The sequence below is a fragment of the Neolamprologus brichardi genome, chromosome 7, assembly GCF_056152115.1.
Source record: "Neolamprologus brichardi isolate AB-2024 chromosome 7, ASM5615211v1, whole genome shotgun sequence".
NCBI lineage: Eukaryota > Metazoa > Chordata > Actinopteri > Cichliformes > Cichlidae > Neolamprologus > Neolamprologus brichardi.
The window spans coordinates 18,480,902-18,505,699 of NC_142110.1; the positions used below are offsets into that span (position 1 = coordinate 18,480,902).

The 24,798-nt window shown below is 40.7% G+C and overlaps 1 protein-coding gene across 1 annotated transcript; it reads right to left on the reverse strand.

Moving 5' to 3' along the window:
- Positions 1 to 9: 9 nt before the first annotated feature.
- On the reverse strand, positions 10 to 23,987 carry tubgcp6 (tubulin gamma complex component 6). Its single transcript, XM_006782514.2, has 25 exons — positions 23,741 to 23,987; positions 22,475 to 23,280; positions 22,134 to 22,297; positions 21,300 to 21,513; positions 19,846 to 20,004; positions 19,392 to 19,513; positions 19,170 to 19,233; positions 18,959 to 19,068; positions 18,735 to 18,826; positions 16,654 to 16,793; positions 14,658 to 14,807; positions 13,071 to 13,152; positions 12,423 to 12,511; positions 12,149 to 12,264; positions 10,872 to 11,010; positions 10,748 to 10,795; positions 8,799 to 10,602; positions 8,212 to 8,373; positions 5,730 to 5,898; positions 4,883 to 5,024; positions 3,032 to 3,226; positions 2,296 to 2,428; positions 1,376 to 1,589; positions 679 to 872; positions 10 to 484 (listed from the first exon to the last, which is right to left on the reverse strand). The coding sequence occupies exons 2-25, from the start codon at positions 23,258 to 23,260 to the stop codon at positions 393 to 395; spliced, it is 5,580 nt and encodes a 1,859-aa protein (XP_006782577.2). The 5' UTR covers positions 23,261 to 23,280; positions 23,741 to 23,987; the 3' UTR covers positions 10 to 392.
- Positions 23,988 to 24,798: the final 811 nt, after the last annotated feature.

The window sequence follows — 24,798 nt, forward strand, 5'->3', positions numbered from 1 at the left end:
CATCCAGAGAATAGAGATTTTATTTAGAAAAGCATCCGCTGTAGCATGTACATTTACCTGACACTTATAGTTTCTAAAAATATACACAGCTGTGTGCACACCTCAGCAAGTGATGTATTACAATAGTGTCATCTCAGTCTCGCTCACACTCTCTCTCTTTCTCACACGCACACGCAGGCAGGCAGCACATAGATTTATTCAAAAGCTGTTTTTAATTATTCAAGCACACATTAAATTCAGGACGAATGCCTAAAAACTTTTGAGTGTCACAGCTACGTCCTATAATATACTGCAGCCAGCATTTAAAGGTATTTTGGTCATGAAATGAAGGTGGAAAAAAATAATTACAGACATATTAAACCCACTTTTTAGAAGAAAGGATTCCTTTAAGATCATGAGTCTTTGTAGTAGTTGTTGAAGTTGATGCGAAGCAGGAAATCTTCTAAATGTGGTTGATAGCCTCTGTTCACCAGCTTGGTCACCACTGAGAGAAGAAAGGAAGAGAATTTTTTTAATTCTTTACACTCAATGAAACCAGTCAAAAATACTAAGACTGCACAGACTAACTTATTTATTGATGCCTCACGTGAACCCCTGACAAACCTCTTTGAGCTTAGGAGGAAGATAAACAAGCTGAACTTTCATTCAGACAGACAAAACAACATTCCCTGGCCTTACCTTTGAACAGAAAGTGAGAGTAATACTTGAAGGTGTTGTAGGACTGCTGCATGGCAATGAAGCTTGGGTGCACTGCCTCCCCCTGCTGTTTGTCCCAGGGCTGTGCAATTAGCTGGGCCCGAAACTTGAGGATCAGGCTGAAGATGCTGTGGATGATGTTCATGACCGGAGCTGCTTTCTCTGTCAGCAAACCCCTGGAGAGTCAAGAGAGGCGACGAGTGCAAAGTTTAAGAGACATGACAAGAAACTTCGGAATGACTTTCAGACGGGCTGAAGTTCGACAAATACGAGTGTGATACTGACAGCCTCTCCTAATGAGATTAAATCTTTCATGGAGTTCAAGAGTTAGCCTCAGATTCAGCTGGAATTTTAATTAACTTGTTACGTGGAGGTTTAATTAATTTTAGATGAAATTATGGGAGCTAAAAGCTACTTTGACATGCTTTGCCCGTACAGAGCCTCAAGAAATGTTAATCTGCTGAAGTGCAGCTGTGATCACTCAAAAGGCTGATTTTTGTTGTTGAAAAATGTATTTCATTCAGAATTTTTGATCTTGTTTTAAGTTATTTCTTGACCTCTGAAAATAAATAAATAAATCAGCCCAAAAACTAGTACCTAATCTATGCACAGTCAACAGAAAAATCAAACTGCAATAATTACTTATTTACATTTCCCCATTTGCAGTTCCAGCACTCACCTGAAGATGGCTCTGTTGAGGTAGTCTGCATGTGTACGGTGGATGGCATCTAGGTCGTTGGCAGTGGCCAATTTGGCTGTGAACTCACTCCAGGACACTTGCAGGATTTGATTAGCGATGTATCCCTGTATCACCTTGACAAAATGCTGCATCTCGTGTCTGTACAGCTGCAGCTGACGGAACTGCACCGAGCGACCTGCGCCTTTCACCAGCGCTGAGGGACACAAAGGCCATCAGAACAAGTTATGCTCAGTGCTGCAAGGACTGAGAACATAAACATCTGCTGGTTACAGACTCTGACACGCAAGGATTTGTGGCTGGTATCAAATCAATGTAATAATCAAAGCCTCCAGGCTCTCTGTATTCTCTTAGTGTAACAAAAGGCTATTACAGCTGACTTTGGGCTCTGGGAACTTGTAGCAGTCATCTTCTTTTGTTGTTTTGTTTTGACTTTTTGACAAAAAGTCAATATATATAAATCATAACAGAAAATAACTGATAGCTGAAACTACATTTATGAAACAGATAGAATTTGGTGGATTGTATTTTCCTGCATGTGGGACATTCATCCAGTTTACAGATGAAAACTACTAAAGGATCTGCCTGAGTCATAATATTATTTCTGTATTATTAACATTAATTCATTTAGGGTTTTTTTTATCCTATCAAGACCTCCATTTATGTAGTCTTCACTGACTTTAACTGATCAATATTACCTAACCCAGTGATGCACACGGTTTTACAACAATCCCACAGGTCTGAGGTTTGCTTTGTATAAATAAAAAAAATAATCTCAACATTCCCTTCCATGTATATTTTATAAACCACTGCAACACAACAGGGGAGATTCTTAACTCTTGCTTCTCCGAGGTAACCTGGAGTTCAAGCTGGGTTCTGAATCACCAGCTCCGTCCTCTCACCTGTTCTCTTGAGGTGAAACCAGACATCACGGAGGCTCCACACCATGTGTTTGAGCTGCAGCAGGAATGAAAACAGGCGGTTGTACTTGTTCATGCAGCTGTCTGTGATGATGATATTCAACGGCCAGTCGACCTGGGAGATGTTGCAAGAAAAAAAAGAAGAAAAAAATGTAACCCCTGTAAGGAAGAACGGCGCGTGGAGCTTTGAGTGTGAAGGAAAGTGAAGGAAAAAGGAGCTGAGAAAAACAGGTAAAGAGAGAGTGATGGATGATGTGGGGGAGGAGAGGAAAAAGGTGTGAGTGCAGAGACGATGACAGAGGAGGTGAGAGGATTGTGAAGTTAAGCCAGAGTGGTGAGAGAGAGGAGTTAGAGGTAGAAGAGAAATTGGGTGGAGAAATGTGGGGAAACAAAGCGAGGAGGACGAGGAGGGGAAGTGGGCGAGGACAGTTAAGACTGAGATCCACCAAAAACAGGAAGAGTCTGAGAGCCAAAGGAGGGAACGAACACTCAGGACAATATGTCCAGCATTAGTCATTGTGCATGTCACCCAAAAGACGCGACTCCAATCGATCTATGAACTTGAACCATTTAAGTGTGTGATAAGCTCATTTTCCACACCCAAAGCAGTTTGTCAAAACATGACAGGCTGTCACAGTCAAGCTGCCACTCAGGCTGAGACAAGCACACCCATGCAAGGGTACTCGCTCATTCACCCCATTAAAACACTCACCCTCACCTTGTAGCGCACCTCCAAGCAGTTAAGAGAGTCCGGGGCATGTGGGTGGAAGGTCTCGGGGAGGAAGCGAAGTGCGAAGGTGAAATTTCCAGCCAAAGGCGTGTCCCCGTGTAAGCTGTACTGCAGGGCCTTGCTGAGGATGGAATTCAGGACTAAGGGAGTTAGGAGCTCACCTGGGGTTTGGCCACTGGCCAGCTGGGTGGGAGATGGGGGAAAGAAGAAAAAAAAGTAATGTGTTGTTGGGGCGCATGTTCATATTTAGAAAGAGCTGATTGACTCATTTTGGGTAAAAAGGAGTGATAATCAGTGAAATCTGCATTTAAGCTGGATAAACAAAACCTTCTGTCTCGTGAGCGTCAAGAGAGAGGTGTACCTGATCATTTCACCAGAAAGGCAAGAAGGTGTTAGCAAAGGCTGTGCTTGTTAATTCCTGGCAGGAAGAGGTTGAAGTAAAGAGTCTAGAAATATCACACTGATGCTTCGTGTGCTTCAAAACAAGCAAACAGGGATGGAATTGGATATAAATTGCTTACAAGGTTAAAAGTTAAACCTGCTTCTCTTTATGAACAAGCCCTAAAAGCTCTAAACAGAAAAGCACAACAGCATCACCGCTGTGATATTCTTGAGATTTATGAAATATTAAATATTTTGCAAACCTAATTTTGTATTCGGATGTTTGAAAATGGTTCGCAGTACTGCACAGCCACCTTTATAAAGATTTGTATGACTTTGCTCACAGCAGATGAGCAGAACCTCAGCATTAGTGTTCAAGGTAAATCCTAATAGACGCTCCACTTTTGTGCAGAATCGTCTTTTTCATTTAAGTCCATTAAAGATCTTAACAAGCTCCCGACCAATTTGAAAAATGTAGGTTTTTAATATGTCTTCTCGTCATCCAAAAAAATGGATTCTCAGAAAACTGTCCACACAAATCACCGAGCACTCATCTTTTTAAAACCTTTTACAGCTTTTTCAGCCACTTAAATACTGATAGGATAGTCTGGCTTTAAATGTAAAGTGCACATGAAGATTTTATAATGTGTATGTGTTTTGTTGGTGGTGTGGTGCTGGACAGTTTTTAAGATTTCATGAATATAATATTATTTTGTTGTGCTTTTATTTAGCACTTATAGTTTATTTGTTATTGTGTCCACCTGTCCAGAGACTGCAGATGAACAAACACCGACTCCTAAAAAGAAATCTGGCTCTTTAACTGCTAAATACTCCAATAAATGTACTATCCACTTGCTATGTTAGCGAGCAGTTAGCAAATAGTGGTATTTTAGACATTTTTAAAATAGAAAAAGCTCCCTCCAACCCCAATATATATATGTAGTCACTGAGTCTATTACTAATATCAAAATATTGATCTGATGCAGCTTTTGGAAATTGGGTTATTGCAATTTACATGAGCGATGTTGTGAGATTATATGTGACAGAACCACAGTGCACACACAGGCTCTAGGGTACTAAATCACATTTGCAGGAGGACATACGAACCCTTAGAAACTGACCCTCTGGGTAATGATGCAAGAAACGACTGCTATCTAACTGTGGCGTATACATTCTAAAACTGTGGCTGTTTAGAGTTATAAATGACCGGGGAATTTTCAAGGTTACCCGTGCCTGCTTTTTACAAGCAGACAACATTTAATACATGCAGCATAAATAAAACAAAAGCCTTTAGATTTAAAATAAAAATAAAAATTCCCAAATGGAGACCGGGCATTTGACCTTGCTCTGAGATTCTCTTTCCTGTCCGCTGCTAGAATTCAACACCAGAGAGAAAGAGACAACCAGCCCATTTCAAATAAAGACAACAAAAACATATGAAGCACAAAAGAGCGTCACCTTCTCAAACAGCAGATCGCTGAGGGACTGTGCAAATTCGCCGTCCTCCATCAGCAGGAAGTGGCGCAGCGCCTCAAAGTGTCTTTCCACACCGAGCTCCACAAAAAAGTAGTCCACCACGGCCTTGTTCACTAAAGATACACTGGGAATGGAAGGTGAGGAAAGGAATGGCTAAGTTAAGGAGAGAAAAGTTTGTGAAGTAAAGAAGGTGCTGACTTGCAAATTTCATACAGGTTGTAGATAGGACAGGCATCAACCCTACCGAAGCTCGGAGAATATACCAGCATATCATTTTTCACCACGTGGATGGCTTTCTATGTGGCATTACTTTAAATCGTCTCTCAGCAATTCACATTTATAAAACTGTCTGATTGTGAGAAGGTTCTCTTTCACTGAGAAGTTAGCAAGGAAGAGTCGAAAATAGATTTCTGTCAAACTCCACTGCATTGTCTATGCATGGAATAAAAATGTGTTAATAAGAATTACGAGCTAACACTAAATATTCGGCACCCTTTCTGTGTGCAGTGAGGGATGAGAAAGCCATTTCTTTTACACACAAAGGCTTGACTGCATGGGGTGCAGGAACACTGCAGGTGAAGACTGACAAGCTTGTCTGGAGTTCTGATGGAATCTTAAAATGGATGAAAGGCAATAAGAATTTAAATTATTCCTGCAGCTCCGAATATATACTCGACTACAGCTTAAGTGGCCTGAATAGAATCTATGAAAACTCACACTTGCATTTCTCTAAACATTGTATTTGGCTTTAAACACAGACACTCGGTACTCACTTGTTAGGGATGTTATTACCATTTTCTAACACAAACTCTTTTTTTCAGACACTCACTGTGTGATGAGCGGTGCAGTCACAGAGTGTTTTATAAGGACTGGCAGGGAAACCATCTCGCTGAGTTGGACAGCTGTGGTGTCTGTGGCTCTGTGGAGTGTGGGGTCCACAGGAAGGCCCCAGGGGCCCCGAGTTACCTGCTTCAGCAGCTGACATGTAGGGGAAGAAGCTGTGAGAGAGAGATGACAGGCATGCCGCTGAGGAAATATCACTCTGACGACTGCAAACAACAGTGCCGTGCCTCAAAGTGTAAAAAAAAAAACCCCCAAGTCATTTAAGTAGGTGAAAATGGACTCAAGCAAAATGTATTTTTCAAACATTTAACCCTCTCGAGGCAGGCGTTGCCGATTTGCAACAGTTAAAAACTAACAACCTGATTACCCCACATACATATTTTATGAGTTTTTTTACTCAGAAGTACCACTGCAGAACTTGGTTGTGCATTAGCAACAAAACGTTTAATTTGAGCCTGAGAGGGTTAAGCTGTTATGAACCAAATGATTAATCAACTTATTGAGAACCAAAGCCTATAAATGAATATTGCTTATACTTGTTTGTTACAGCCACTGAGCTACTACCTTAACTCTTTACCTATTGAAAGCCTCCTAGCTGTAACCTTTAGATCTGTTTTCTGAACTGAGCTGTTTCTCTCATATTTCAGGCCTGCTTATGGACCAAAATGAGTGGGTTTGTGTCAGAAGTTAGTGAAGAAGTCTTTGCAGCTACCCTCGGAAAAATCCGGAAACTATTCTAGTCCACCACATTTTTATTGATATATACCGAGGTGTCAAAACCCATCATTAAGGATCCTGGGGAGGACATCAAATCTTCTTTATAGGGGTAAAGAGTTCAAGGTGCTCTGTAATGTTCATTTTCAGCTCCATATTAATAATATTGGAGTTGGTATCTTATACTGTGCCTCTGTCATCTTCTGAGAGAAACCTTAAGGCTGCTCTTTCAAAGAGCCTATTTTCTTCTGCCCGTTTGGCCATTACAAAGTTGGAAAAGCAGGTGGGTGGGGCTTCCACGGTCACAACCACCAGCTCCATCCCTCTGTGACATCACAAAGGTCCAGGGGTAGAAAAATGTGTCAGTAACTGTGTTAAAAGTTGTCTGAAGTTTAGCTTTTAGGCTTACTGGGATTATTTGCACATATGCTGACCTTTTATTAAGGTAACCATTTATTTGTACATATAGGATTAAAATGAAGGAAAAATAAATTGGGTCTAATTAAAAATTATTCAGAATACATACAATTACCATCACTTTGATTTTCTTGAATAGCTATAGCATTTACTGTAAGTTGATCCTGTCATTTTGGGGTTTTTTCGTAGCCTCATATTTTTCATAAAACTTCCTAAATGATTGCTCCTGACTTTGCTCAGTGGTGTGGAACATGTATTTGTCTGAGTAGATTTCCATGACTGATTTCACAGTAACTCTAGAAACAGGGATGAATAATAGCAGCATGACTGAATGTTGAACACAGAGTGAACAAGACAGGATATTACTTCACCGAGCCACGAGGCATCCCACCCGAGCATAAAGCAGACCTTTTATGAAATATTACTGCTTTTTATGCAAACCTTTGCTTGCTGATGGAGCAAATATTCAACAGCCTCTGGATTTGCAACAGTCCTGAACATGTAAAAATAATTGTTTTAATTTACATCAAGTATGTACCACAAGCCTAAGCTGTTACACATTTTCACTTCTTTGCAATTTGAAATGATGTTTTAAAAAGATGTGCCCAAGGCCTACTTGGCGTAGGCTGCAGCTATTTTAATTTCCACAAGAACAGATTAGCCTTAAAGTGCTCCATGTGCTGAGTTTCATCTCATTTTCAGCAAAAAGAAAAACATAGCAGTTTTAAAGGAATTATTTGTGGTTCATTAATGGCATAAATTAATATAAATAGTATTGAAAATGGAGAGTAAAAAAAGCCCTCTTATATAATGAAAAGACAAGAGTACATTCATTATTATAAATTGTTGATATTTACAGCACTTCTGTGAGTGCCGTTCATGTAAAATTTTGGAATTAAAAACTTAACTTGCTAAGTATAGACAGATAGGCAGACAGATTAGATACACAGACAGATAAGCTTATTATTTGAATGCACTGAAATTGCATTTAAACTGAAAGGGTTTTATAGAACAAAATCCTACAAGCCATAAATTGAAAATATTCTCTTGGGCACAAAAACATCAATGAGCCATTTAAATAGGAACAAACTGTTTCCGTTTTGCTGCTGTGCTGGATTTTGAATGCCAAGTACAAACTGATCAATTACACCATATGCACCTACATTATGTTATCTCTTATCCACAACACACAAAGGAGATGCCACGAGATGTGGCCAGAAATACTGTTCCACCCTACCCCTCCACCCCCACCCCTATACAAGTCGCACTTCACTTTGCCCTCAAAAACAAGTCCCGAAGGAGCCGTTCATTACGAGGCCTTGATATTTTCAACTAACCCATTAGGTTGTAGCAGTCCTCATACTGTTCCACCTGGTATTGGGCAGCCAAAGCCAAGAGGTATTCCTGCTCGGACTTTTCTCCAGGGGACAACCCTAAGCAGGTTGTCCAGGACCCCATGCCCTCAGCCAGCTGCTCACTGGGGCATTCTGACACAAAACCTAAGGAGAAGTGTAGACTAATTACTTTTTACAAAGAAAGAACATAATTTGCAGTGACATCTCAATTTACACTACATGAAAAAACACTTTACACTTCCAGCTTTTCACACCTTCATGCAAAGAGTCAGGTGACACAAATTTTGCTGTTACAATAAAACAGCTTCACATGAAAATGCTAATGTGAAAACAGGGTTAACAGGGGTAATACACTTCAGATATACCACTTAATACCCCACTACAAGCCCCGAGACAACAATGTGGATACAAGGAATAATAATTTTGCAAATGAACACTAAAGAGCTTGGGTTCAATTTTATATCCTCAGAGTTCGTAACATCTTAAAAATTACTGAGTGTAACATGTGGTTAATTACGTGAATGTCACAACAGAATGTGTATGTGTATAACACAGGCTTTGTTTCCTACCTTTGTTGTATTCATTGCCCTTTACTTTCTGCTGATTTCCAGTTTCTTTGTCCTTCACCACACATCCAACACCAAGTGAAGAATCTGATGAGTGTCCATAAGTACTGCCTGGCAATGGGGCAGGTTGTGGCTCAGTCCCCAACACCACACAGCCTATCCCCAGTGTCGAATCAGACGAGTGTCCATAGCTGCTGCCTGGCAGCGGTGATGGAAGCGGTTCACTTTGAGAGACAACACATCCAACACCTAAATTTGAGTCTGAAGAATGGCCGTGGGCACTGCCGGGCAGAGGAGACCGCTTGGGCTCATCTCCTGAAACTACACACCCAACACCTAACGCTGAGTCTGATGAGTGTCCGTAAGAGCTTCCAGGCAAAGGCGACAAGGATGGTTCTGCTCCAGATACCAGACAACCTGGCTGAAGGGTGCTGTCTGAAGCGTGCCCGTGCTTACTCCAACGAGGTTTTGCTTCGGGAACGTTGGACACAAACTCACCAACCTTTATATTTGCGTCAGAGGAATGACCGTGGATGCTGGGAGCAGGGAGTGGTACAACAATCTCTGATACATTTTCTCCAACTTTAATATGAGCATCTGAACTGTGCCCGTGAACACTGGGCAAAAGTAGAGGGGCAACTACATCTGGAATGAGTTCCCCAACTTTTATGTGGGCATCTGAGACGTGGCCGTGGACATTTGGAGTAGGAAGAGGAGCGACAAACTCTGAAACGTTTTCCCCAATTTTGACGTGAGCATCGGAAGCATGACCATGGATGTTAGGAGAAGGTATAGGAGCTTCGACTTCTGAAACATGACCTCCAATTTTGATGTGTGAATCTGATGCATGGCCGTGGATGTTCTGCGAGGGAAGTGCAGCAGTTACCTCTGATACATACTGTCCAATCTTTATGTGAGCATCAGAGGAATGTCCATGGATGGTGGGTGAAGTTTGACTGACATCTGAATGAGGACTGGAGAGAGGTCTGTGAAAGTCTGGCAAAGGAATATTTTTTCCATCTTTATTGTGTGTGTCTGAGCTTTGCTCTTTAGTGCCTGTCCCCTGTGGCTCCACCCCACCATCATCAGAAAGACTTGTCAGGACTTTGTGATCACCTTGGTCACCTTGCACTGTTGTAGTGGAAAGAGCCTTGTTAACCACGTCATCTTTGGATTTTCTGTCTTCTGGTTTACTTTCGAGAATCCCTGTTTCTGCATCCTGTTGGAGTATAGGTGTAGATTCCTTGTGTTCGTTGCCTGTATTTGAGCCACTCTCATCCACCTGCTGTGCTGAGGCTTGTGAAGGTTGCGCGCACACACTGCTCTTTTCAGACTCCTCTGGGGTGTGCAGGCCTAGAGAGCTGGACTGAGAGGCTCTGGCTAGTGGGCTAGCTTTGGTTACAGTTTCCTGGACTTGAGGAATTTTCTCTTCAGAGGAGATGTGAAAGGGGTGGTTTTGGATCATGTCAGGCAGGACTACAGGTCCCCAGCGGGGCCTGGGCTGGACTGATGCTTGGCCAGTGATACCCTCAAGTGGACTAAAGGGGGCACTGAAGTCATAGTCTACTAGTGGAGCTGTAGGACAGGCTTTGGGTAGGTCAGAGCCAATCTCCTGTAGAGCCATATCTACCTGCTGACTCTCAGACTTGTGAAGAAAGTCACCGATGTCAATTTCCTCAGAGATGAGGGCAGGGTCCGCTGTAACCTGTGCAATCTTTGGCGAAGGCAGATTGTGTGGTGGTGATACAGCTTCAGATTCTTGAGCCTTTGTTGTCTGCTGCTCTGACAGCTCCTGGGTGGGAAATTCCTGTCAAGATATGTTAACAATTCAATATTATGTTTCTGGAACACACATCAAGTGACCATGAAGTGAAAAAAAACTGGATGTTCAAAAACTAGCTTGTTGTTTGTTGTGGAGGAATCTGTTGTGCTGAGTGAACAGGTGACATTACTTCCAAATGAGGTCTCTCCTGACCCAGGGGATATTTTTCCAGTATGGCCTGGAAGCAAATCACAAAAGGTTCGGTTACAAAGTTTTGGTTATATGTCTTTGTTTTCTATTCATTTGTAACAAACCTGAGTTTTTTGCCTGTCATCCCTGAAAAAGTGAGCACGAGCTTCATCGAGTCTCATTCGTTGCACTCTCCACATGGCTCGTCTCTCTCTGCGAGCTGCTTCCTCCGATAGACGGCTGTACTGAGCGATCAGCTCCTTCCTAGAATTAAATAAATGGAAAAAAAGGTTAAAGTAGCTGAAGGTCTTATCCTCAGTCGCTTACTGAAGTCTGCAGTAAATGCTTGTATAAATGGCCCTGCCATTCCCGAACTGACAATTAAGTGATTTTTTTTATATTTGTGCTAAAGTTTTATTCATATTTGTGCATGACTGTGATGTATTAATGTCATATTAAAGTAGTGTGTCTTATTTGACTGGCAAATAATTTGTACTGAAATTTGAAAGAAAATTATCCAGAAATATCCAAAATGTTCCCCCCACCTGAGCTTGTGGTTTAGAGGGACTCTGAGAGTACTGGTAACCTGTGTGCTTATAATACGTGTTGGCTTTAATTAGAACTAATTTCCTCAACAAACTACAGGCAATTAATCAGTAAGACCTGCAAAAACATGAAACCTGTGCTTTCCTTGACAAAAGCCTTATTTATCCACATATGAAAAGAATTTAGTTTTTTGCCTAGCACAGCAAGAACTGCAGCCGTTTCTCAGATTTACAGTGTACATATTATTTATTAATACAATTTGCATGACTGTCTTGGATCTTTGTTTTTATTCTTCTTTAACATAAACTAATTTTATTTTATTTGTTTTTTAATCACTGTTGTATATTTAACAGTTATTAAATCATACAATATAAACCTATCACTATGCACCTGTGGCACCTTTAACTGTGTTGTTTATTTATTGTAGACTGCACTACTTTTTTTATTCTTTATCCTGCAGCTGAAACACAATAATTTCCCTTGTGGGATCAAGAAAGTATCCATCTATCTATCTATCTATCTATCTATCTATCTATCTATCTATAGACAGATAGAAGGTATTTATATTTTGAATAATGCAAAGGTTGCACCAAGGGAGGAGAAGTAAGGATGTGAACTGTTTGGAGGAAAAGCTGTAGATGACAGGTGGGTTTTTTTAAGCTTTGGTACCCTCTGATCTCGGCCATGTCATTGTAGTAAATAAAAGCTTAGTGTTCACATTATTTGCTCATGGTGCTGAATCAGTTATGGAAATTTGGCACATTAAAACACGGGACACAGACCTGATGTCCCATCATGTTTGCATGGAGTAGGTTAATATAGTTTTTTCAAATAACAGCTGTAAAGGCAGTCAGACCTAGCTCTCTGCTCCAGCTGCTCCTCCAAAGCTTGAAGTCTCTTTTCTCTGTCCCTCAGCTCTCTGGCAAAGCTGAAGTCATCCTCCTCCTGCTTCTTCTTGGCTGCACTTCTCCACTGGCACCACACGCACATACATCATTACTGTTTATCACATGGTCTTTTCTTACTATCTCAGGATCACATGCAATACCTGACAATACACAGTTTAATCTAGACACTCCTATTCACACACTTTTTTTTACCCTCTCTCTCTCTCTTTCATGTCTTACTACCTCTTGCTCCTGCTCCAGGTGCTGTTTCAGTTCCTCAAAACGCTCCCTCTTCTTGGCCTCCTCAGCCAGACGTTGTGACACCTGGCGCCCTACAGGAGGCGGGGGAGATAACAGTGAGCTGTTTACCCCTCCACACACACAGAAAAGTACATAACATTCTTGTCTGCCTCTCGCACACACTTAAACAAGACAACATCACCATCTGCCCCATATAAACAAACTCAAATATGCCCATGCCAAGACACGCAAAGCGCATCAGGCTGAACACTCCCCACCCCCCCACCCACCCAGCCACCACTGCCCCCCAACAGTGCCACACATTCTCTGAAGTAATAAATGATGTGAAGAGTTAGAGCTAAACTGTGCAAGTGATGATTAGATTTCACAACCCATGGTACTGGAAAGTATTCAAAGCCTTCCTCACTGCAATTGCCCCATGCATCTCCTCTGCTCTCCCGAGGGGTGGGAATGGAGCTGAGGAAGCTCTCGCATTTAGCAATCAACAAGCGAATCAGGCTTATACTTAGAGTTGAGCCATTTGTCAAAGGTATACCCAGCAGGATGTGGGTTATGCATGTACGTCACGCAGTATATAAAATTCTACTTACAGTGTATGTGTGTGTCTGTGTGTATAAATGTTACACTGACCGCGGATGCTGTCCAGGGTTTTGGCTGCTGACTCTCTGACCTGATTGATCAGCTCCTGGCGTGCCTGCTCTGCCCTCAGGGCCTAACAATAGACAGAAAAAAAATATCATCATTAACAAAGATCTATGTCCCTGCCCTGTCTCTCACCTCTCCTCCCCCTCCTCAGCCAGAGGCTCACACAAGATCCGCCATACAAGCCAGGTTGTTACACTAAATCAAGTACAAGCTCGAGACTTCATCCACATCATTTTAATGACTTGCTGCTGAAATCCTCTGTACTTGAAGAGCAGCGCCACTTTGATGGATTGTGTAATGTAAAAATAAAGAAGAAGAAGAAAGCAAAAAAAAAAGTTCTCCTTTCTCTTTGACTTACAGGACAAGACCTGTAATCAAACACTGTATATAAAAGATGGACACACCCTCTGGATCTAGTGGAAGCGTCCTGGTTTCTGTTTTTCAGTCTGATTCGTACTAACCAATCCTGGCTTTCTTGGCATTTTATTTTAAGATTTAAATCTTAAAAAAAAAAAAAAAATAGACAGAAATATGATCTGATTCTCTGATTACTACTAACCAATCCTGGCTTTCTTGGCATGCAGGCTAACAGTCAGCAAAAACTTTGGACTGTATTTGCTTAACTGCAATCCTGAAACCATCAACTGCTATTTGACAGTAATCACAGTTTCCATAAGTTTAGTAAAACTAAATTAATTTTTTTTTTAGTTTATTAGTGTAATCTGCCTAAGGAGGATGTATTAAGACTGAGTCAACTGCCTTCCCAAAGTGTTGTGTTTGTATTGACATATCTATTAAATTTACTCCAGCTGGTCGTGTAAGACTGCACACCTTTGGACCAAGAGTCGCAAGTTCAACTCCCGCCTGGCAGTGGTATCCAGTAAGGGTCCTGGCTAGTCCCCCCATGCTAAAACCAAGCCCTGAAATGGCACAGCCACGTCTGCAGCCTGTCTGCTTGGAACATTTCACTACATGTTGTACTCTGTATGATAGCGTATGTGATGAATAAAGGTTCTTTGTTGTTGTTGTCCAGAAATGGAAACCAAACTGAATTGAAACAGAAGTTAAATAAAGACCGAAATGAATTAATGAAACAAAAATACAAAACTAAACTTGGTTCACAGATCAATGCGAAAGAACCCTAAACCTGCATATACTGTTCATTTGGGAATAGACAGCCCCATGTAGTCCAGTGTAACTATTGTGTAAGTCTGCAGTATCCTCAGTTTTTAGTCAGATACAACCCCCTGTTGATGTATCTCGTTTCAAAAACCTAACATGACAACTGCCAAAATGCCAAACTTAGGCTTTAAATGCTAGTCCACAAACCAATGGGTGGCATCTTGGTGGCTATGTCCATATAAATATAGACTACATATAGTCTATGGTAATGATTTGTCTTGTTAAAGTTCCTTTTTCACTGCCTCGACTCTAGGCTATATAGCTGAAAAGCTCTCATAAATGTAACTGATGATTTTGAGCAATGACAAAATCTCAGACTCAGAAAAAAAACAGAAGAAAAATACATCACAGACATCTAAGACGCACAAGAATATCCATGTGTGTCATTACTTGTTCCTCCCTGCTGATAGCACTGTGCTTTGCAATTCTCTCCATGCGTCCACGATACACTGCACAGTCTCTCTCAATCTCCTCCACCTCCTGGAGAGAGAAGGTGACAGCGATGCGGGGTACTGGCAGCTCCGACCAGCAGATGTAGTGCTGTGGACACACAGTTGACAGAATCTTAGTATCATAAAAATAGGAAAAAAAATTTCACGGATCAATTCGGATGACTCATTTGGTGGATTTTGACATATTTTATAACCCCATAGTTTCTTTCATATTAAAATATGTGTTACCAGCTGTCTGAAAATGTAACTCATTTTTACAGCTACCAGCACAACACAAACTAGCAATGAATTTAGGATGATGTAGAAGACCGGTATGGGAATGAATTTGAAATAGAAGCTATGCAATGACCTGGTTATGGTGGTGCTGCTTTTAATTTAAAAAAAAAAAATCAAAGTGTTCATTATTCCATCATACAAATCTGTTATACTGTGTTTAACGAAGAAAGCATAATGCAGACACTGTAACTGGTCTTGTTCCCGTTTATAATCTTATGACTGCATGGGATTAAATCAGAGTCAAACCTTCAGAAACTGTATTAATTACTGCCAAAACTGAAAAACTAAAATGGATATCAAAAGATCCCCTGGCCCCAGACTTCAGAAATGAATAATTACATTGCCTGTGACATAAGACACTTTACAAAATATGGAGAGTTGTTTTGTTTTTTTTATCTAAATCACACCATGCCTCTTTTGTGTGTTTGATTGTTTAATGTAATTATGTTTCAACATGAATCAGTTTTTGTACTTTTGTTCAAATATGTATGGTTTCCTTTGTGCGCTTGTTTTGCATATCGGTTTTATGCTGTACATTGCATTACGTATTTCATTCAGAAGATAATGGTAACAAAGTATTTCTTTAATTAAAGACATGTATTCATGTGCCATATCAGCTAGTAAGCACATTAATGCCCATCACTTCTCTCTTGTGTTTTTAATCCATAAATTCTTCCTAGCTATTGATAACTACCCTGCAGGCTAGAAAGACTCAAGCATCAGGGGAAAGAACAGAGAGAGGAAAAGTTACAGAATGCCAATTAGAAACAAAGGTCCTACAGCTTAGGTCATCGAGGTCAGACTGTAAAAAACATCATGCTGGGGAATCAGCAGGCAGGGAAGTTATGCAAAATACATTTTCATGAAAACTTCACCACTTTACTGATTTTTCCCCTGGTTTGTGAAAACGTTCTACATTCTCTTGTTATGATACTAAAGTGAATGAATTTGAAGCTTCAACTCCTGGTTGACAAGAGGCGGACCAATTTACTGGCAGGCTAATCTTATCAGCTGATACTGGCTATTTTTCAATTTATCAGGATGTGTATTTATATGATGGTTAATAAATGTAAGGAAGAGAAAGAACAACCACCCTTCAACCATGTTGACGGTGCATAGTTTGTCCACCAAAGAACACTCTGTCAGTGAACATACGACTAATGAAAACCATTGGAGAATATTTTTGACAACCAGCTGAGTGATATAAAAAGTAATATTTCATGATACCTAGGACAGCAATAGCAATATTATTATTTCCAAAGCAGGAGTCAAACTTGAGTATGGAAGATGAAAAATCTGCCTGACAATAACAGGAAATGTATCACAATTCTGATGACAGCATATTTATAAAGTTTCAAAGAGACCACGTTCCCATCTGTTGCAGTAATGATTGTTTTTTCCACTATTTCTGGTCAGTATGGAGTTTCAAGTGAATAGATTTTGTACTGTGGCATTTATATACAAGCACATACAGCCAATTCAATTGATATCAACAGCAATAACAGAGGAAAAATGGCTAGGTACTTTTAACTATTTCTTAACATGTTTTCTGTATTTACAAGACTCAAAAATTCTATACTGGGTAAATTAAGAAGGCTATCTACGTTATATGTATGTATATCTACATAAATGTGGATCTGTGAATGTGCAAAACAAACCTGTGGGCAGCAGATTTTGAGGAGGTTGATAGTCTTTCCACACACATACACATCATTGGCAATGTGTCTCAAGAAGACTGGCACACAATCCTCCACATCCTTTGAGATCAGAGTGTAGCCTTGGACCCAGAAGTGTTTGTCTGCAGGAATTCAAAGATGTCTATTACGTGTTGTCCTACAATTTAGAGCAAGTAGTTTTCTTGGTCCATTATGCCTCTTATAACAGCACATCGTACTCGGCACTGAAACATCTTAAAAGCAGTGGTGGTGGAGTAATACCCAGCCCATGCTGGGGCTGAAACTTTTCCTTATTAGTATGACTTACGGGGCATGGCAAAACTCTGGCTGCTTGAATTAACTCTTGGAAATTGTTAGCTCTTAGTTCAGTGATCCTCAGCAAAAAGTATAAGAGAACATGAATGCACGGGGCTTCCAGAGCTCTTTACAGAAAGCCCGCGGCTTGCCAAGAAAGCTTAGCTGCTGATTGCTTCCTTGGCCGATGGAGTTCGAGGAGAACAATGACATTTGTGTGTCCTCCAAAAAAGCAAGAGTGTGAAGTGCAGAGGTTCGCTGCAGGAATTGATGAGGTGTAGCCGATGAGCAAATGGACCTGTTAGCCAGACAAAGCTGAGGTGGTGGTCTGACCTTGAATGGGGTGTTGCATGACGTACAATATTTGGACAGTCTTGATTCATGTAGCAGTATGTATATGGAGTAACTGTCAAAATGGAAATAAAAAGAAATGTATACAAAAATGTGTACAAAAAACGAATAAACTAAAATGGGATGCTTTCACGTACAATTCTGCCTGACTAACAATTTAAAAACCAGAGAACCAAAAAGCAGCAAAATCCAAAAGTTGATACCATCAAACGGCAAACATTTTTTTCTTACCCAAATAATTAAATTATCAGCCAATTAAAAAAAATATTTAGTGGTTAATCATCTGTTCAACTGACTAATCAATCACTCAGTGACTGGACTGGCACACATATCTTCATACACGTCACTACCAAGCACTTATCTGCACATCTCATACACACACTCACGCACACCTTCATGCACCAACTTACTTTTTGCACAATACTCACTCTTTTGCACATCTATTGCACTTTTGCGTCCTCACTGTCTTGTGTCTGTATCGTTGCGCTCTGTCTGGTGTTGCACTGTCTTTGTTATGTTTTTTGCTATTTTTACACACCACTGCACATGGTTGGCATGGTTGCCACTTGACTTGACTAATATTCAATTATTCTCAAATAATTCGGTGAGATTTGAACCCTGGCCTTTTTCTTTTTTTTAAACTGTTTTTTTTTTTTCTGATCCTTTAAGGACTAAACCCAGGACTGTGAACAATAAAAAATAATATATAGCTCTTCATCTTCTGATAATAGCAACAACAATCAAATGACAGATATGCTACAACAACATTTGTATATAGTAAACAGCTATTGTAACATTTTTTGTTTTTCAAGTCTTGATATTAATGAAATTAAAGCCATTACACAATACAGATAAGATGATCACAGATGAAAAATTAGACATGACAATGAAAAGCAGTGTGAGCAAAGCAACATACAGAGACACACAAAGTCCCTCAGATCCTGCAGAGTACAAACCCGTCTAATTTAGCCTCAAAGTCTCATTGGTCTCTTCTGGTCTCCTCAAGGGATCAAGTCATTAATAAAGTCATTAATTTTTCTGGAAGCAAAAAATAAATTCAGCAGGTCCATGCGTGTCCATGGCAATTAAACCAGAACCAGAATAGTTGTACCAGCTAAAAAGAATAAAAGGACCACTACTTATTTGTATGGCTTACTGAGTGAAGATAACTCTGGTTCTTCCAGCTGGGGTATCTGATTCAGTTTCCCACTGATTATCGTGCAATAACATCATGACAGCTTTTATAGACACAAGGACAAATCCTACTAGGCAACAAACGCTGTAATAAAATCTATTTTTTTTCTGCTCAACAATGTATCTGGCAGGTTTTTCATTTTCAGAGCCTGGAGACCGAAGCCAAGGTTTTGATACGGCGACGTGTGTGTATATGTGTGTGTGCAAGTACTGTGTCTCCTCACCTCTGTAGCTAAGGTATTCCTCATTGACCTGGATCATGAACTCTCCATAAACATCACGAAACACGCCACTGTACACCCAGTCAGACACAAACCTAAGTGAGGCACAGAAAAACAAAACAAAATAGTGGTGTCACTCTTAGACAGATTTATCAACCATTTAGCTATATAGGGTATATTTTGCTGTTTTCAGGATGCCTGTCTGCATGGGGCGCATAGAAACTGACCGTGTGTAAGGTTCACAGCTGCTCTTCAGCAACGAAAGAAGAACAGGGTAGTTCTCGTTGCTGCAGTTATTCTGTGCTTCATTGTACAGGTAGGACAGCAGTTTAACACCCTGAGGAGAGCCACACAGCACTAAGCTGACAACTCATCTGATAGGCTAAACACAACTGCGATAGAAGACATATTGCAGTTTGCAGATAAAAGAGCACTCACCACAGGGAAGGTGGCCTGGCCTGCACCCAAAGGCCCATCCACACAGCACAGTTCTGACAGGTATCTTAGATTAAAAGAAAGCAAAGCATTTTTGATTTGCTGATATTTACATCAAGGTCCTCTTTGAAAGGATATGGCTGTACTGTCAACTAAGTGAGGTGGAGGTTCAAAATGACAAAGTTAACACCAGAAAACCAGCGTGTAAAAAGCATTTGACCTCACCTGAGTTGGCGACCCACTTTGCGGAAGAGAAAGCCAATGGTCAGCAGGCTAAGAGTGGGTGGCGTACTAAGAACGCAAGCCCTGTAGTAATGCAGATACTTCCTCAAGCCACCGGTAAAAGCCTAAGAGATGGAATATATGTTCACAGATTAAAATGCATGTGGACTTCTTTCTGTGTTGGATTTTGTTGCCTGCCATGGACTGCTTCATTCAGGGCACTTTAATTTTTTCTTTCCCTATTTTTATATATTATATAATATTTTTAGACGTATTTATTTATTTTGCTGCGTACACAAATAAGATGTTCATGTGTTTCTGTCTCAAAGTGCCCATTCAGGAAGATTATTTCCAATTTCTGAACACAACACTAGTAACAACAGTACAATGCAAGCAGAGAACTTAGAGGAAATAATTTGCAGCGTTAGTGGTATTAACGATGCTTATGCAAACATACCTGGAAGACTAAGCCCTTCTTGTCAGCACTCTGCAGAGAAAAGCGGCTGAGCCTCAAATAATAGGTGCCGTACTGGGCCAATTCTCCCAAGAGACGAGACACGCTCTCTGGAGAGGCTCCTGACACACACACACCGGGCCTGACGTCAAACTGAACACTCTAAGAAGGGAAACGCATATTGACAGATGGTGGACAAAACACAATAAATAACTGTACAGTCTAATAAAATCCAATAAAATAGCCCGGCAGCAAAGACTGTCTTTAGTGCATTCGATATTGAATTTTGCCAAGGCTGTAGGAGAGTCATGTCCATGGTGATTTTTGAAGGCACGGCTTCTGCTGGTATTATTTTAGACTGCATCACATAATCTGCTGTGTGTTATTTTTGTTATTTTTTTCTTTCACATTGATTTTTTTTATAGAGAGATATTTACAGTACTTCAAGACAGCACACATCTGGGGGCCTTGATCCACAGCCTTGATTGCACTTGCAGTAAAGAAAACACCTATGTAACTATAGAAACAAAATTTGACCTCAAGGCAACCCAATGAAGGAGGCAGGACTCACTTAGATAACAGTATACACATACACATATATACAATATATTCTTTATATAGTTTCAAAAAACCAAAAGTGGGCGAGGGTGCCAATTTTATGAGAATACATTTAATTTCCTGCCCCTAATGCATTCTGCCGTCATTTACAGCCATCCTTGTTTCTCTCCTCTGCTCTGGCTTCACTGTGTGTAAAACCACTCACCATAAGCACAGAGCAGGACAGTGAAGCAAAGTAAAGATTGCATTACTCGAGTTGAAGACAACTCGCCACATTGCTGCAACTGCACAAAAAGCTTCCCAGCAAATGTTAATCTCCGTAAAACAACAGGGGCGAATGACTGAGATTTGTCGTTATAACAAAGAAGGAAGTGGGAAAAGCTATGTCTGCCCCGTACCCCCTGGGGCCCCACCAGCAGCAGTCAGCCAAGGGGAAACACTGATGTTAATCATAAAAATATGCCAGAGAGTCAAGATAAGGAATTGAGAAGTAAACAAGATAAGTAGGATGCACTTTATGTTGTAAAAATAATTTTAATCTTCCGACAAAAAACAAGAATTTAATGGGAAACAATAAACTACCAGCAGAGCTCCCCTGGGTTTTTGTGTTCAGAATTAGGAATATTTTATTTTATTTCATGATCATTTAATCAGGCAGCTGACTTAAGCATACACTTTACACTGTTACATTTTATGACTCAGTACAGCTTGTTTATATGCACGAATTTCCCATTATATCACATTCCAGCTTCTCCTTTTAATCTGTTTTTTTATTTGTAGGAGGTCACAGCGCTTTTAGTTACTTTTATCACTTCTGCCTGACAGACTACTAAAAAACAAAAACAAAAAAAAACAAATAAAGTGCATTTTAGAGACTAATAAAAGATAACGAACTGCACCTGGTTGAGAGGAAAAGTAGTAGAAGCCACTCCAATCAGGACGTTAAGGAGATCAGACACCAGTTGCTTCTGGGAGTCCAGGGGTAAGGGGAGGACAGGAGACGGTGTGCTCGTGCTCACCACCCTCATTTCACCCTCCCAAAGCCGATAGAGCTGATCAAAGGCCTCCCTGCCTCCCTCTGTTAGATAGAAAGACTCCCTTTTTCCAGGTGGGCTAGTGAGACAAACGAGGCATTCAGTTCAGTTTTCCAGAGGGAAGAAAAATACAAAACCAAAAAAAACTAAGCAAGTGGGCCTCTCCAATGCCTTGATGACTCTGTAGTTAATAGTGTATTATGTCATTATGTCATTTTCTAAACTAAAGGCTTTGGTTTAATTCAGGATACTCTTGAATTCAGTATCTACCAGCTAAAGTGGATTTCTGTTCATTTATATGTCACAGATTTTGTTGTCATTTAACATTTAGATGTTTATTTATGTTAGACCTCACAATCCAAACACAGACTGGTTTATTTTTTTCAAAAATGCTTTTTTCCCCCCTTTTTTTGTACATTTTCATTAGTTTGGCATCTTCGGTCTTACAAAAAAGTAAGCAAGCTTCTATGATTCAATCTATCATTTTTATTTTTTTTTCCAGCTTTTTCTGGCATTTTATAGACCCATCAATGATTTCAAAAAAGGCAGAATAATAAAACTATGAAAAGAATCGGTAGTTGCTCTCATATTATAGTGAGGAACTCGATTTACAACTGTTAGTGGGTTACAGCTGCTTTTTTTAAATACGAAAAGAGGTTTGGCATGCTTACAGCATAATCAAATTGACACATCACTTACCAGCCAACAGACTCCCAGCAGCGGCGTCTTCCAGGCTCAAATGTGCGTAGAGCCTCCCAGATATCAAAGTCTGGAATGGGGCTAGGCTCTGACTGAGAGTCTGGGGTCAGGTTGGAGGCTGACTGGAAGCCCTCATCTTCACACTGATCTAAACAAGGAGGCACCTGCAGAGAACAACAAAGAGAGAGTGCATAAAGCAATGCAAAGATAAATTATTTAAATCAAACACTGTGCAAATATGAATATGCTGAGCTGCTGAAGTGGACATGTGATAAAACAGCCTAAGCTAATCTATTACTTAAGGATTAAGTATTACTTAAGGATATAATATGGTGTCTTACTCGTATCGCCAACCCTGTTACATCAATATTACTGGGGATTGGAGGAAGATCTAGTCTTATGTCCATGTCTGAGGTGCGAGTGTGCTGGAGTGCTCCAAACAGCGTCAGCCTGGTCTCCTTTTCAAATCTTTCTTCTGCTTCTAGTTTTGTTCTCAAAGCTAGCAGTCCTGTGCCAGGTAGAGCATCCATCAACCTCTGAGTTCCATACAGACTCTCCAAAGTCCCCCATTCCTCCCCACACACCAGACCCCATGCCCGGGCCTCCAGCCTCTGCAAGTCCTCACTTTGGTAGCTCCATGGTTGAGGCATCCGCAGCACAGGCCTCTCTCTTCTCATATAGTCCCTGCTGAACGAGGTAGGGGGAGGAGGTGCCGACCCAGCAAGGTTCACAAGAAGGTCAAGGACTGCATCTACTTCCTTCAAACCAGAGTATTCTCCCTTTGGCAGCCTCCCGAGCTGCTCTTCCAGCCTTTCTGCTTCCTCTAGACAGCCAGCCACGCGCAAATCAAAACATATCATCAAGACTTTATTTCTCGGTGGTGTATTAGCTGTGGCACTCAGTCCTGGTGCAGGTCCTTTGGTGCCATCTTGAAACAGCTTAGACAGGAGGGCACCGTAGGCGCGTTTTTTAAGAGCCCTGTGGAAACTTTCTCTTGAGACTCCTCCCAGTGCTCTGCGCTTCCATGACACCCCAGAAAGGCTGCAGTCACACAGGGCACTCAGCAGTTCAGTGATGCTGCTGCTGGTACAGCTGGGCATCATGCAGTTGTTAAGGCTTGGGTTCATGGTAGCTCTCTTCCCTCAGCCTGTATGAGTAAAACAAACAAGTTTTAGGTGATTGCTTTTAGAACAACTGTAACTATAACAGACGTTTTCCTAACAACACATAGACATCAGACAATAACTCAGTTCAACCAACACTGGTGTGATAGACATATTACTGTTGACTACTTCCTTTATAAACCACAGTATACATACGTACACACACACTGTATATAACAGTGTGTTATATACACACACACACACATTGTACATAACAGTGTGTGTGTGTATGTATCCTATACATCGTGCGCTTACTCTGGCTGTTTTTACATGTATACTGTGTCAGCTAACTAGCATCACTGTTAGCCTTATTAGCTAACGTTTGAGATATCAAACGGCATGTTTTTGTTTCTTTAGCAAGCCCTGTGCTATTCCGAGCGAAAACTATCTTTCCTTCTTGTAGTTTTCTATCTTCTTGGTATAGTATTATATGTATTAATTCACCTGAAAATCTGAACCTTGCATCCACCTCCAGCGACTCCTCCGGTGCATGCTACCGTTTGTTGTGACCAATGTACCTCTGCATCGATTAGCCTTCCAGCTACGTTTAAGCGCAATAACAGTCGGACCAATTATATATTTATTTTGATTTATTTTTTTATTTTTTTTTACTTCAGCTACAAATTAATATGCAGTGTTGCTGCACTTGGGAGCTAAAAGCAAGCTAGGTGCCTCATTCATCTTCCATCGTCCGCCGCAAGGAAACAACAAACAGTAGATCTGCCTCTCCCTGTCTCTGATTGGACAATCAAGTTCTCCTCTGCAAATGATTGGCTAATGATACTGCAGAGGGCAGACTGATTGGTCCGTTTTGTTAGTCCGTCAGGGGATGAGAAAAGTGTCATTTGTAACCGCGCTTTGCTGCATTCAGGTGTTACAGGAAAAATGTAATTTTATCTACCATGACAGGACACTTTTAAGTAATTGACGATAATTATTAATGAACAGAACTCTTAAAATGACAAAAAAAAAAGAAAGAAGTATCCAGAGAAAACACTTTCAAAGCTACTGCAGCCAGTACTGCAGTTCTGCTTGTTTGGGAGTAAAATCGTTTAATAAATAGACAATTTCAATGATTTATCAGCAAAACACCTAAGCAGTTTCCACTACTTATGGGTGAATGCATTCTAATTACAGACCTGATGGTTGAATATGGTCTCCTCTTTTCGCTGATCAGATTCCTGAAAAAGTTGACAGGCACTCATGCAGCCTCCAACAATTATGCATCCCTAGTGTGAATGCAGTTAATGACCTGGGTCAAAACCGATAGGCTCAGTTTCCCAGAAATGGATCAGGCCTAGTACTAACCATACCCCCGTCTCCAATGGAGGTCTTTACTGAATTTATCTTTAAGTCTAAGACTAGGAGTAATCCCTGTCGGAGAAACCTGCCTATAGTTCTTGTTTTGCAGTACAGTCCAAGGATCACCTGCAGCTAAAGTTGTTTTAGATTTAAGTGGGCTTTGTCCCTCATGTTTGAGGAAAGAGTACCTCTTTAATGGC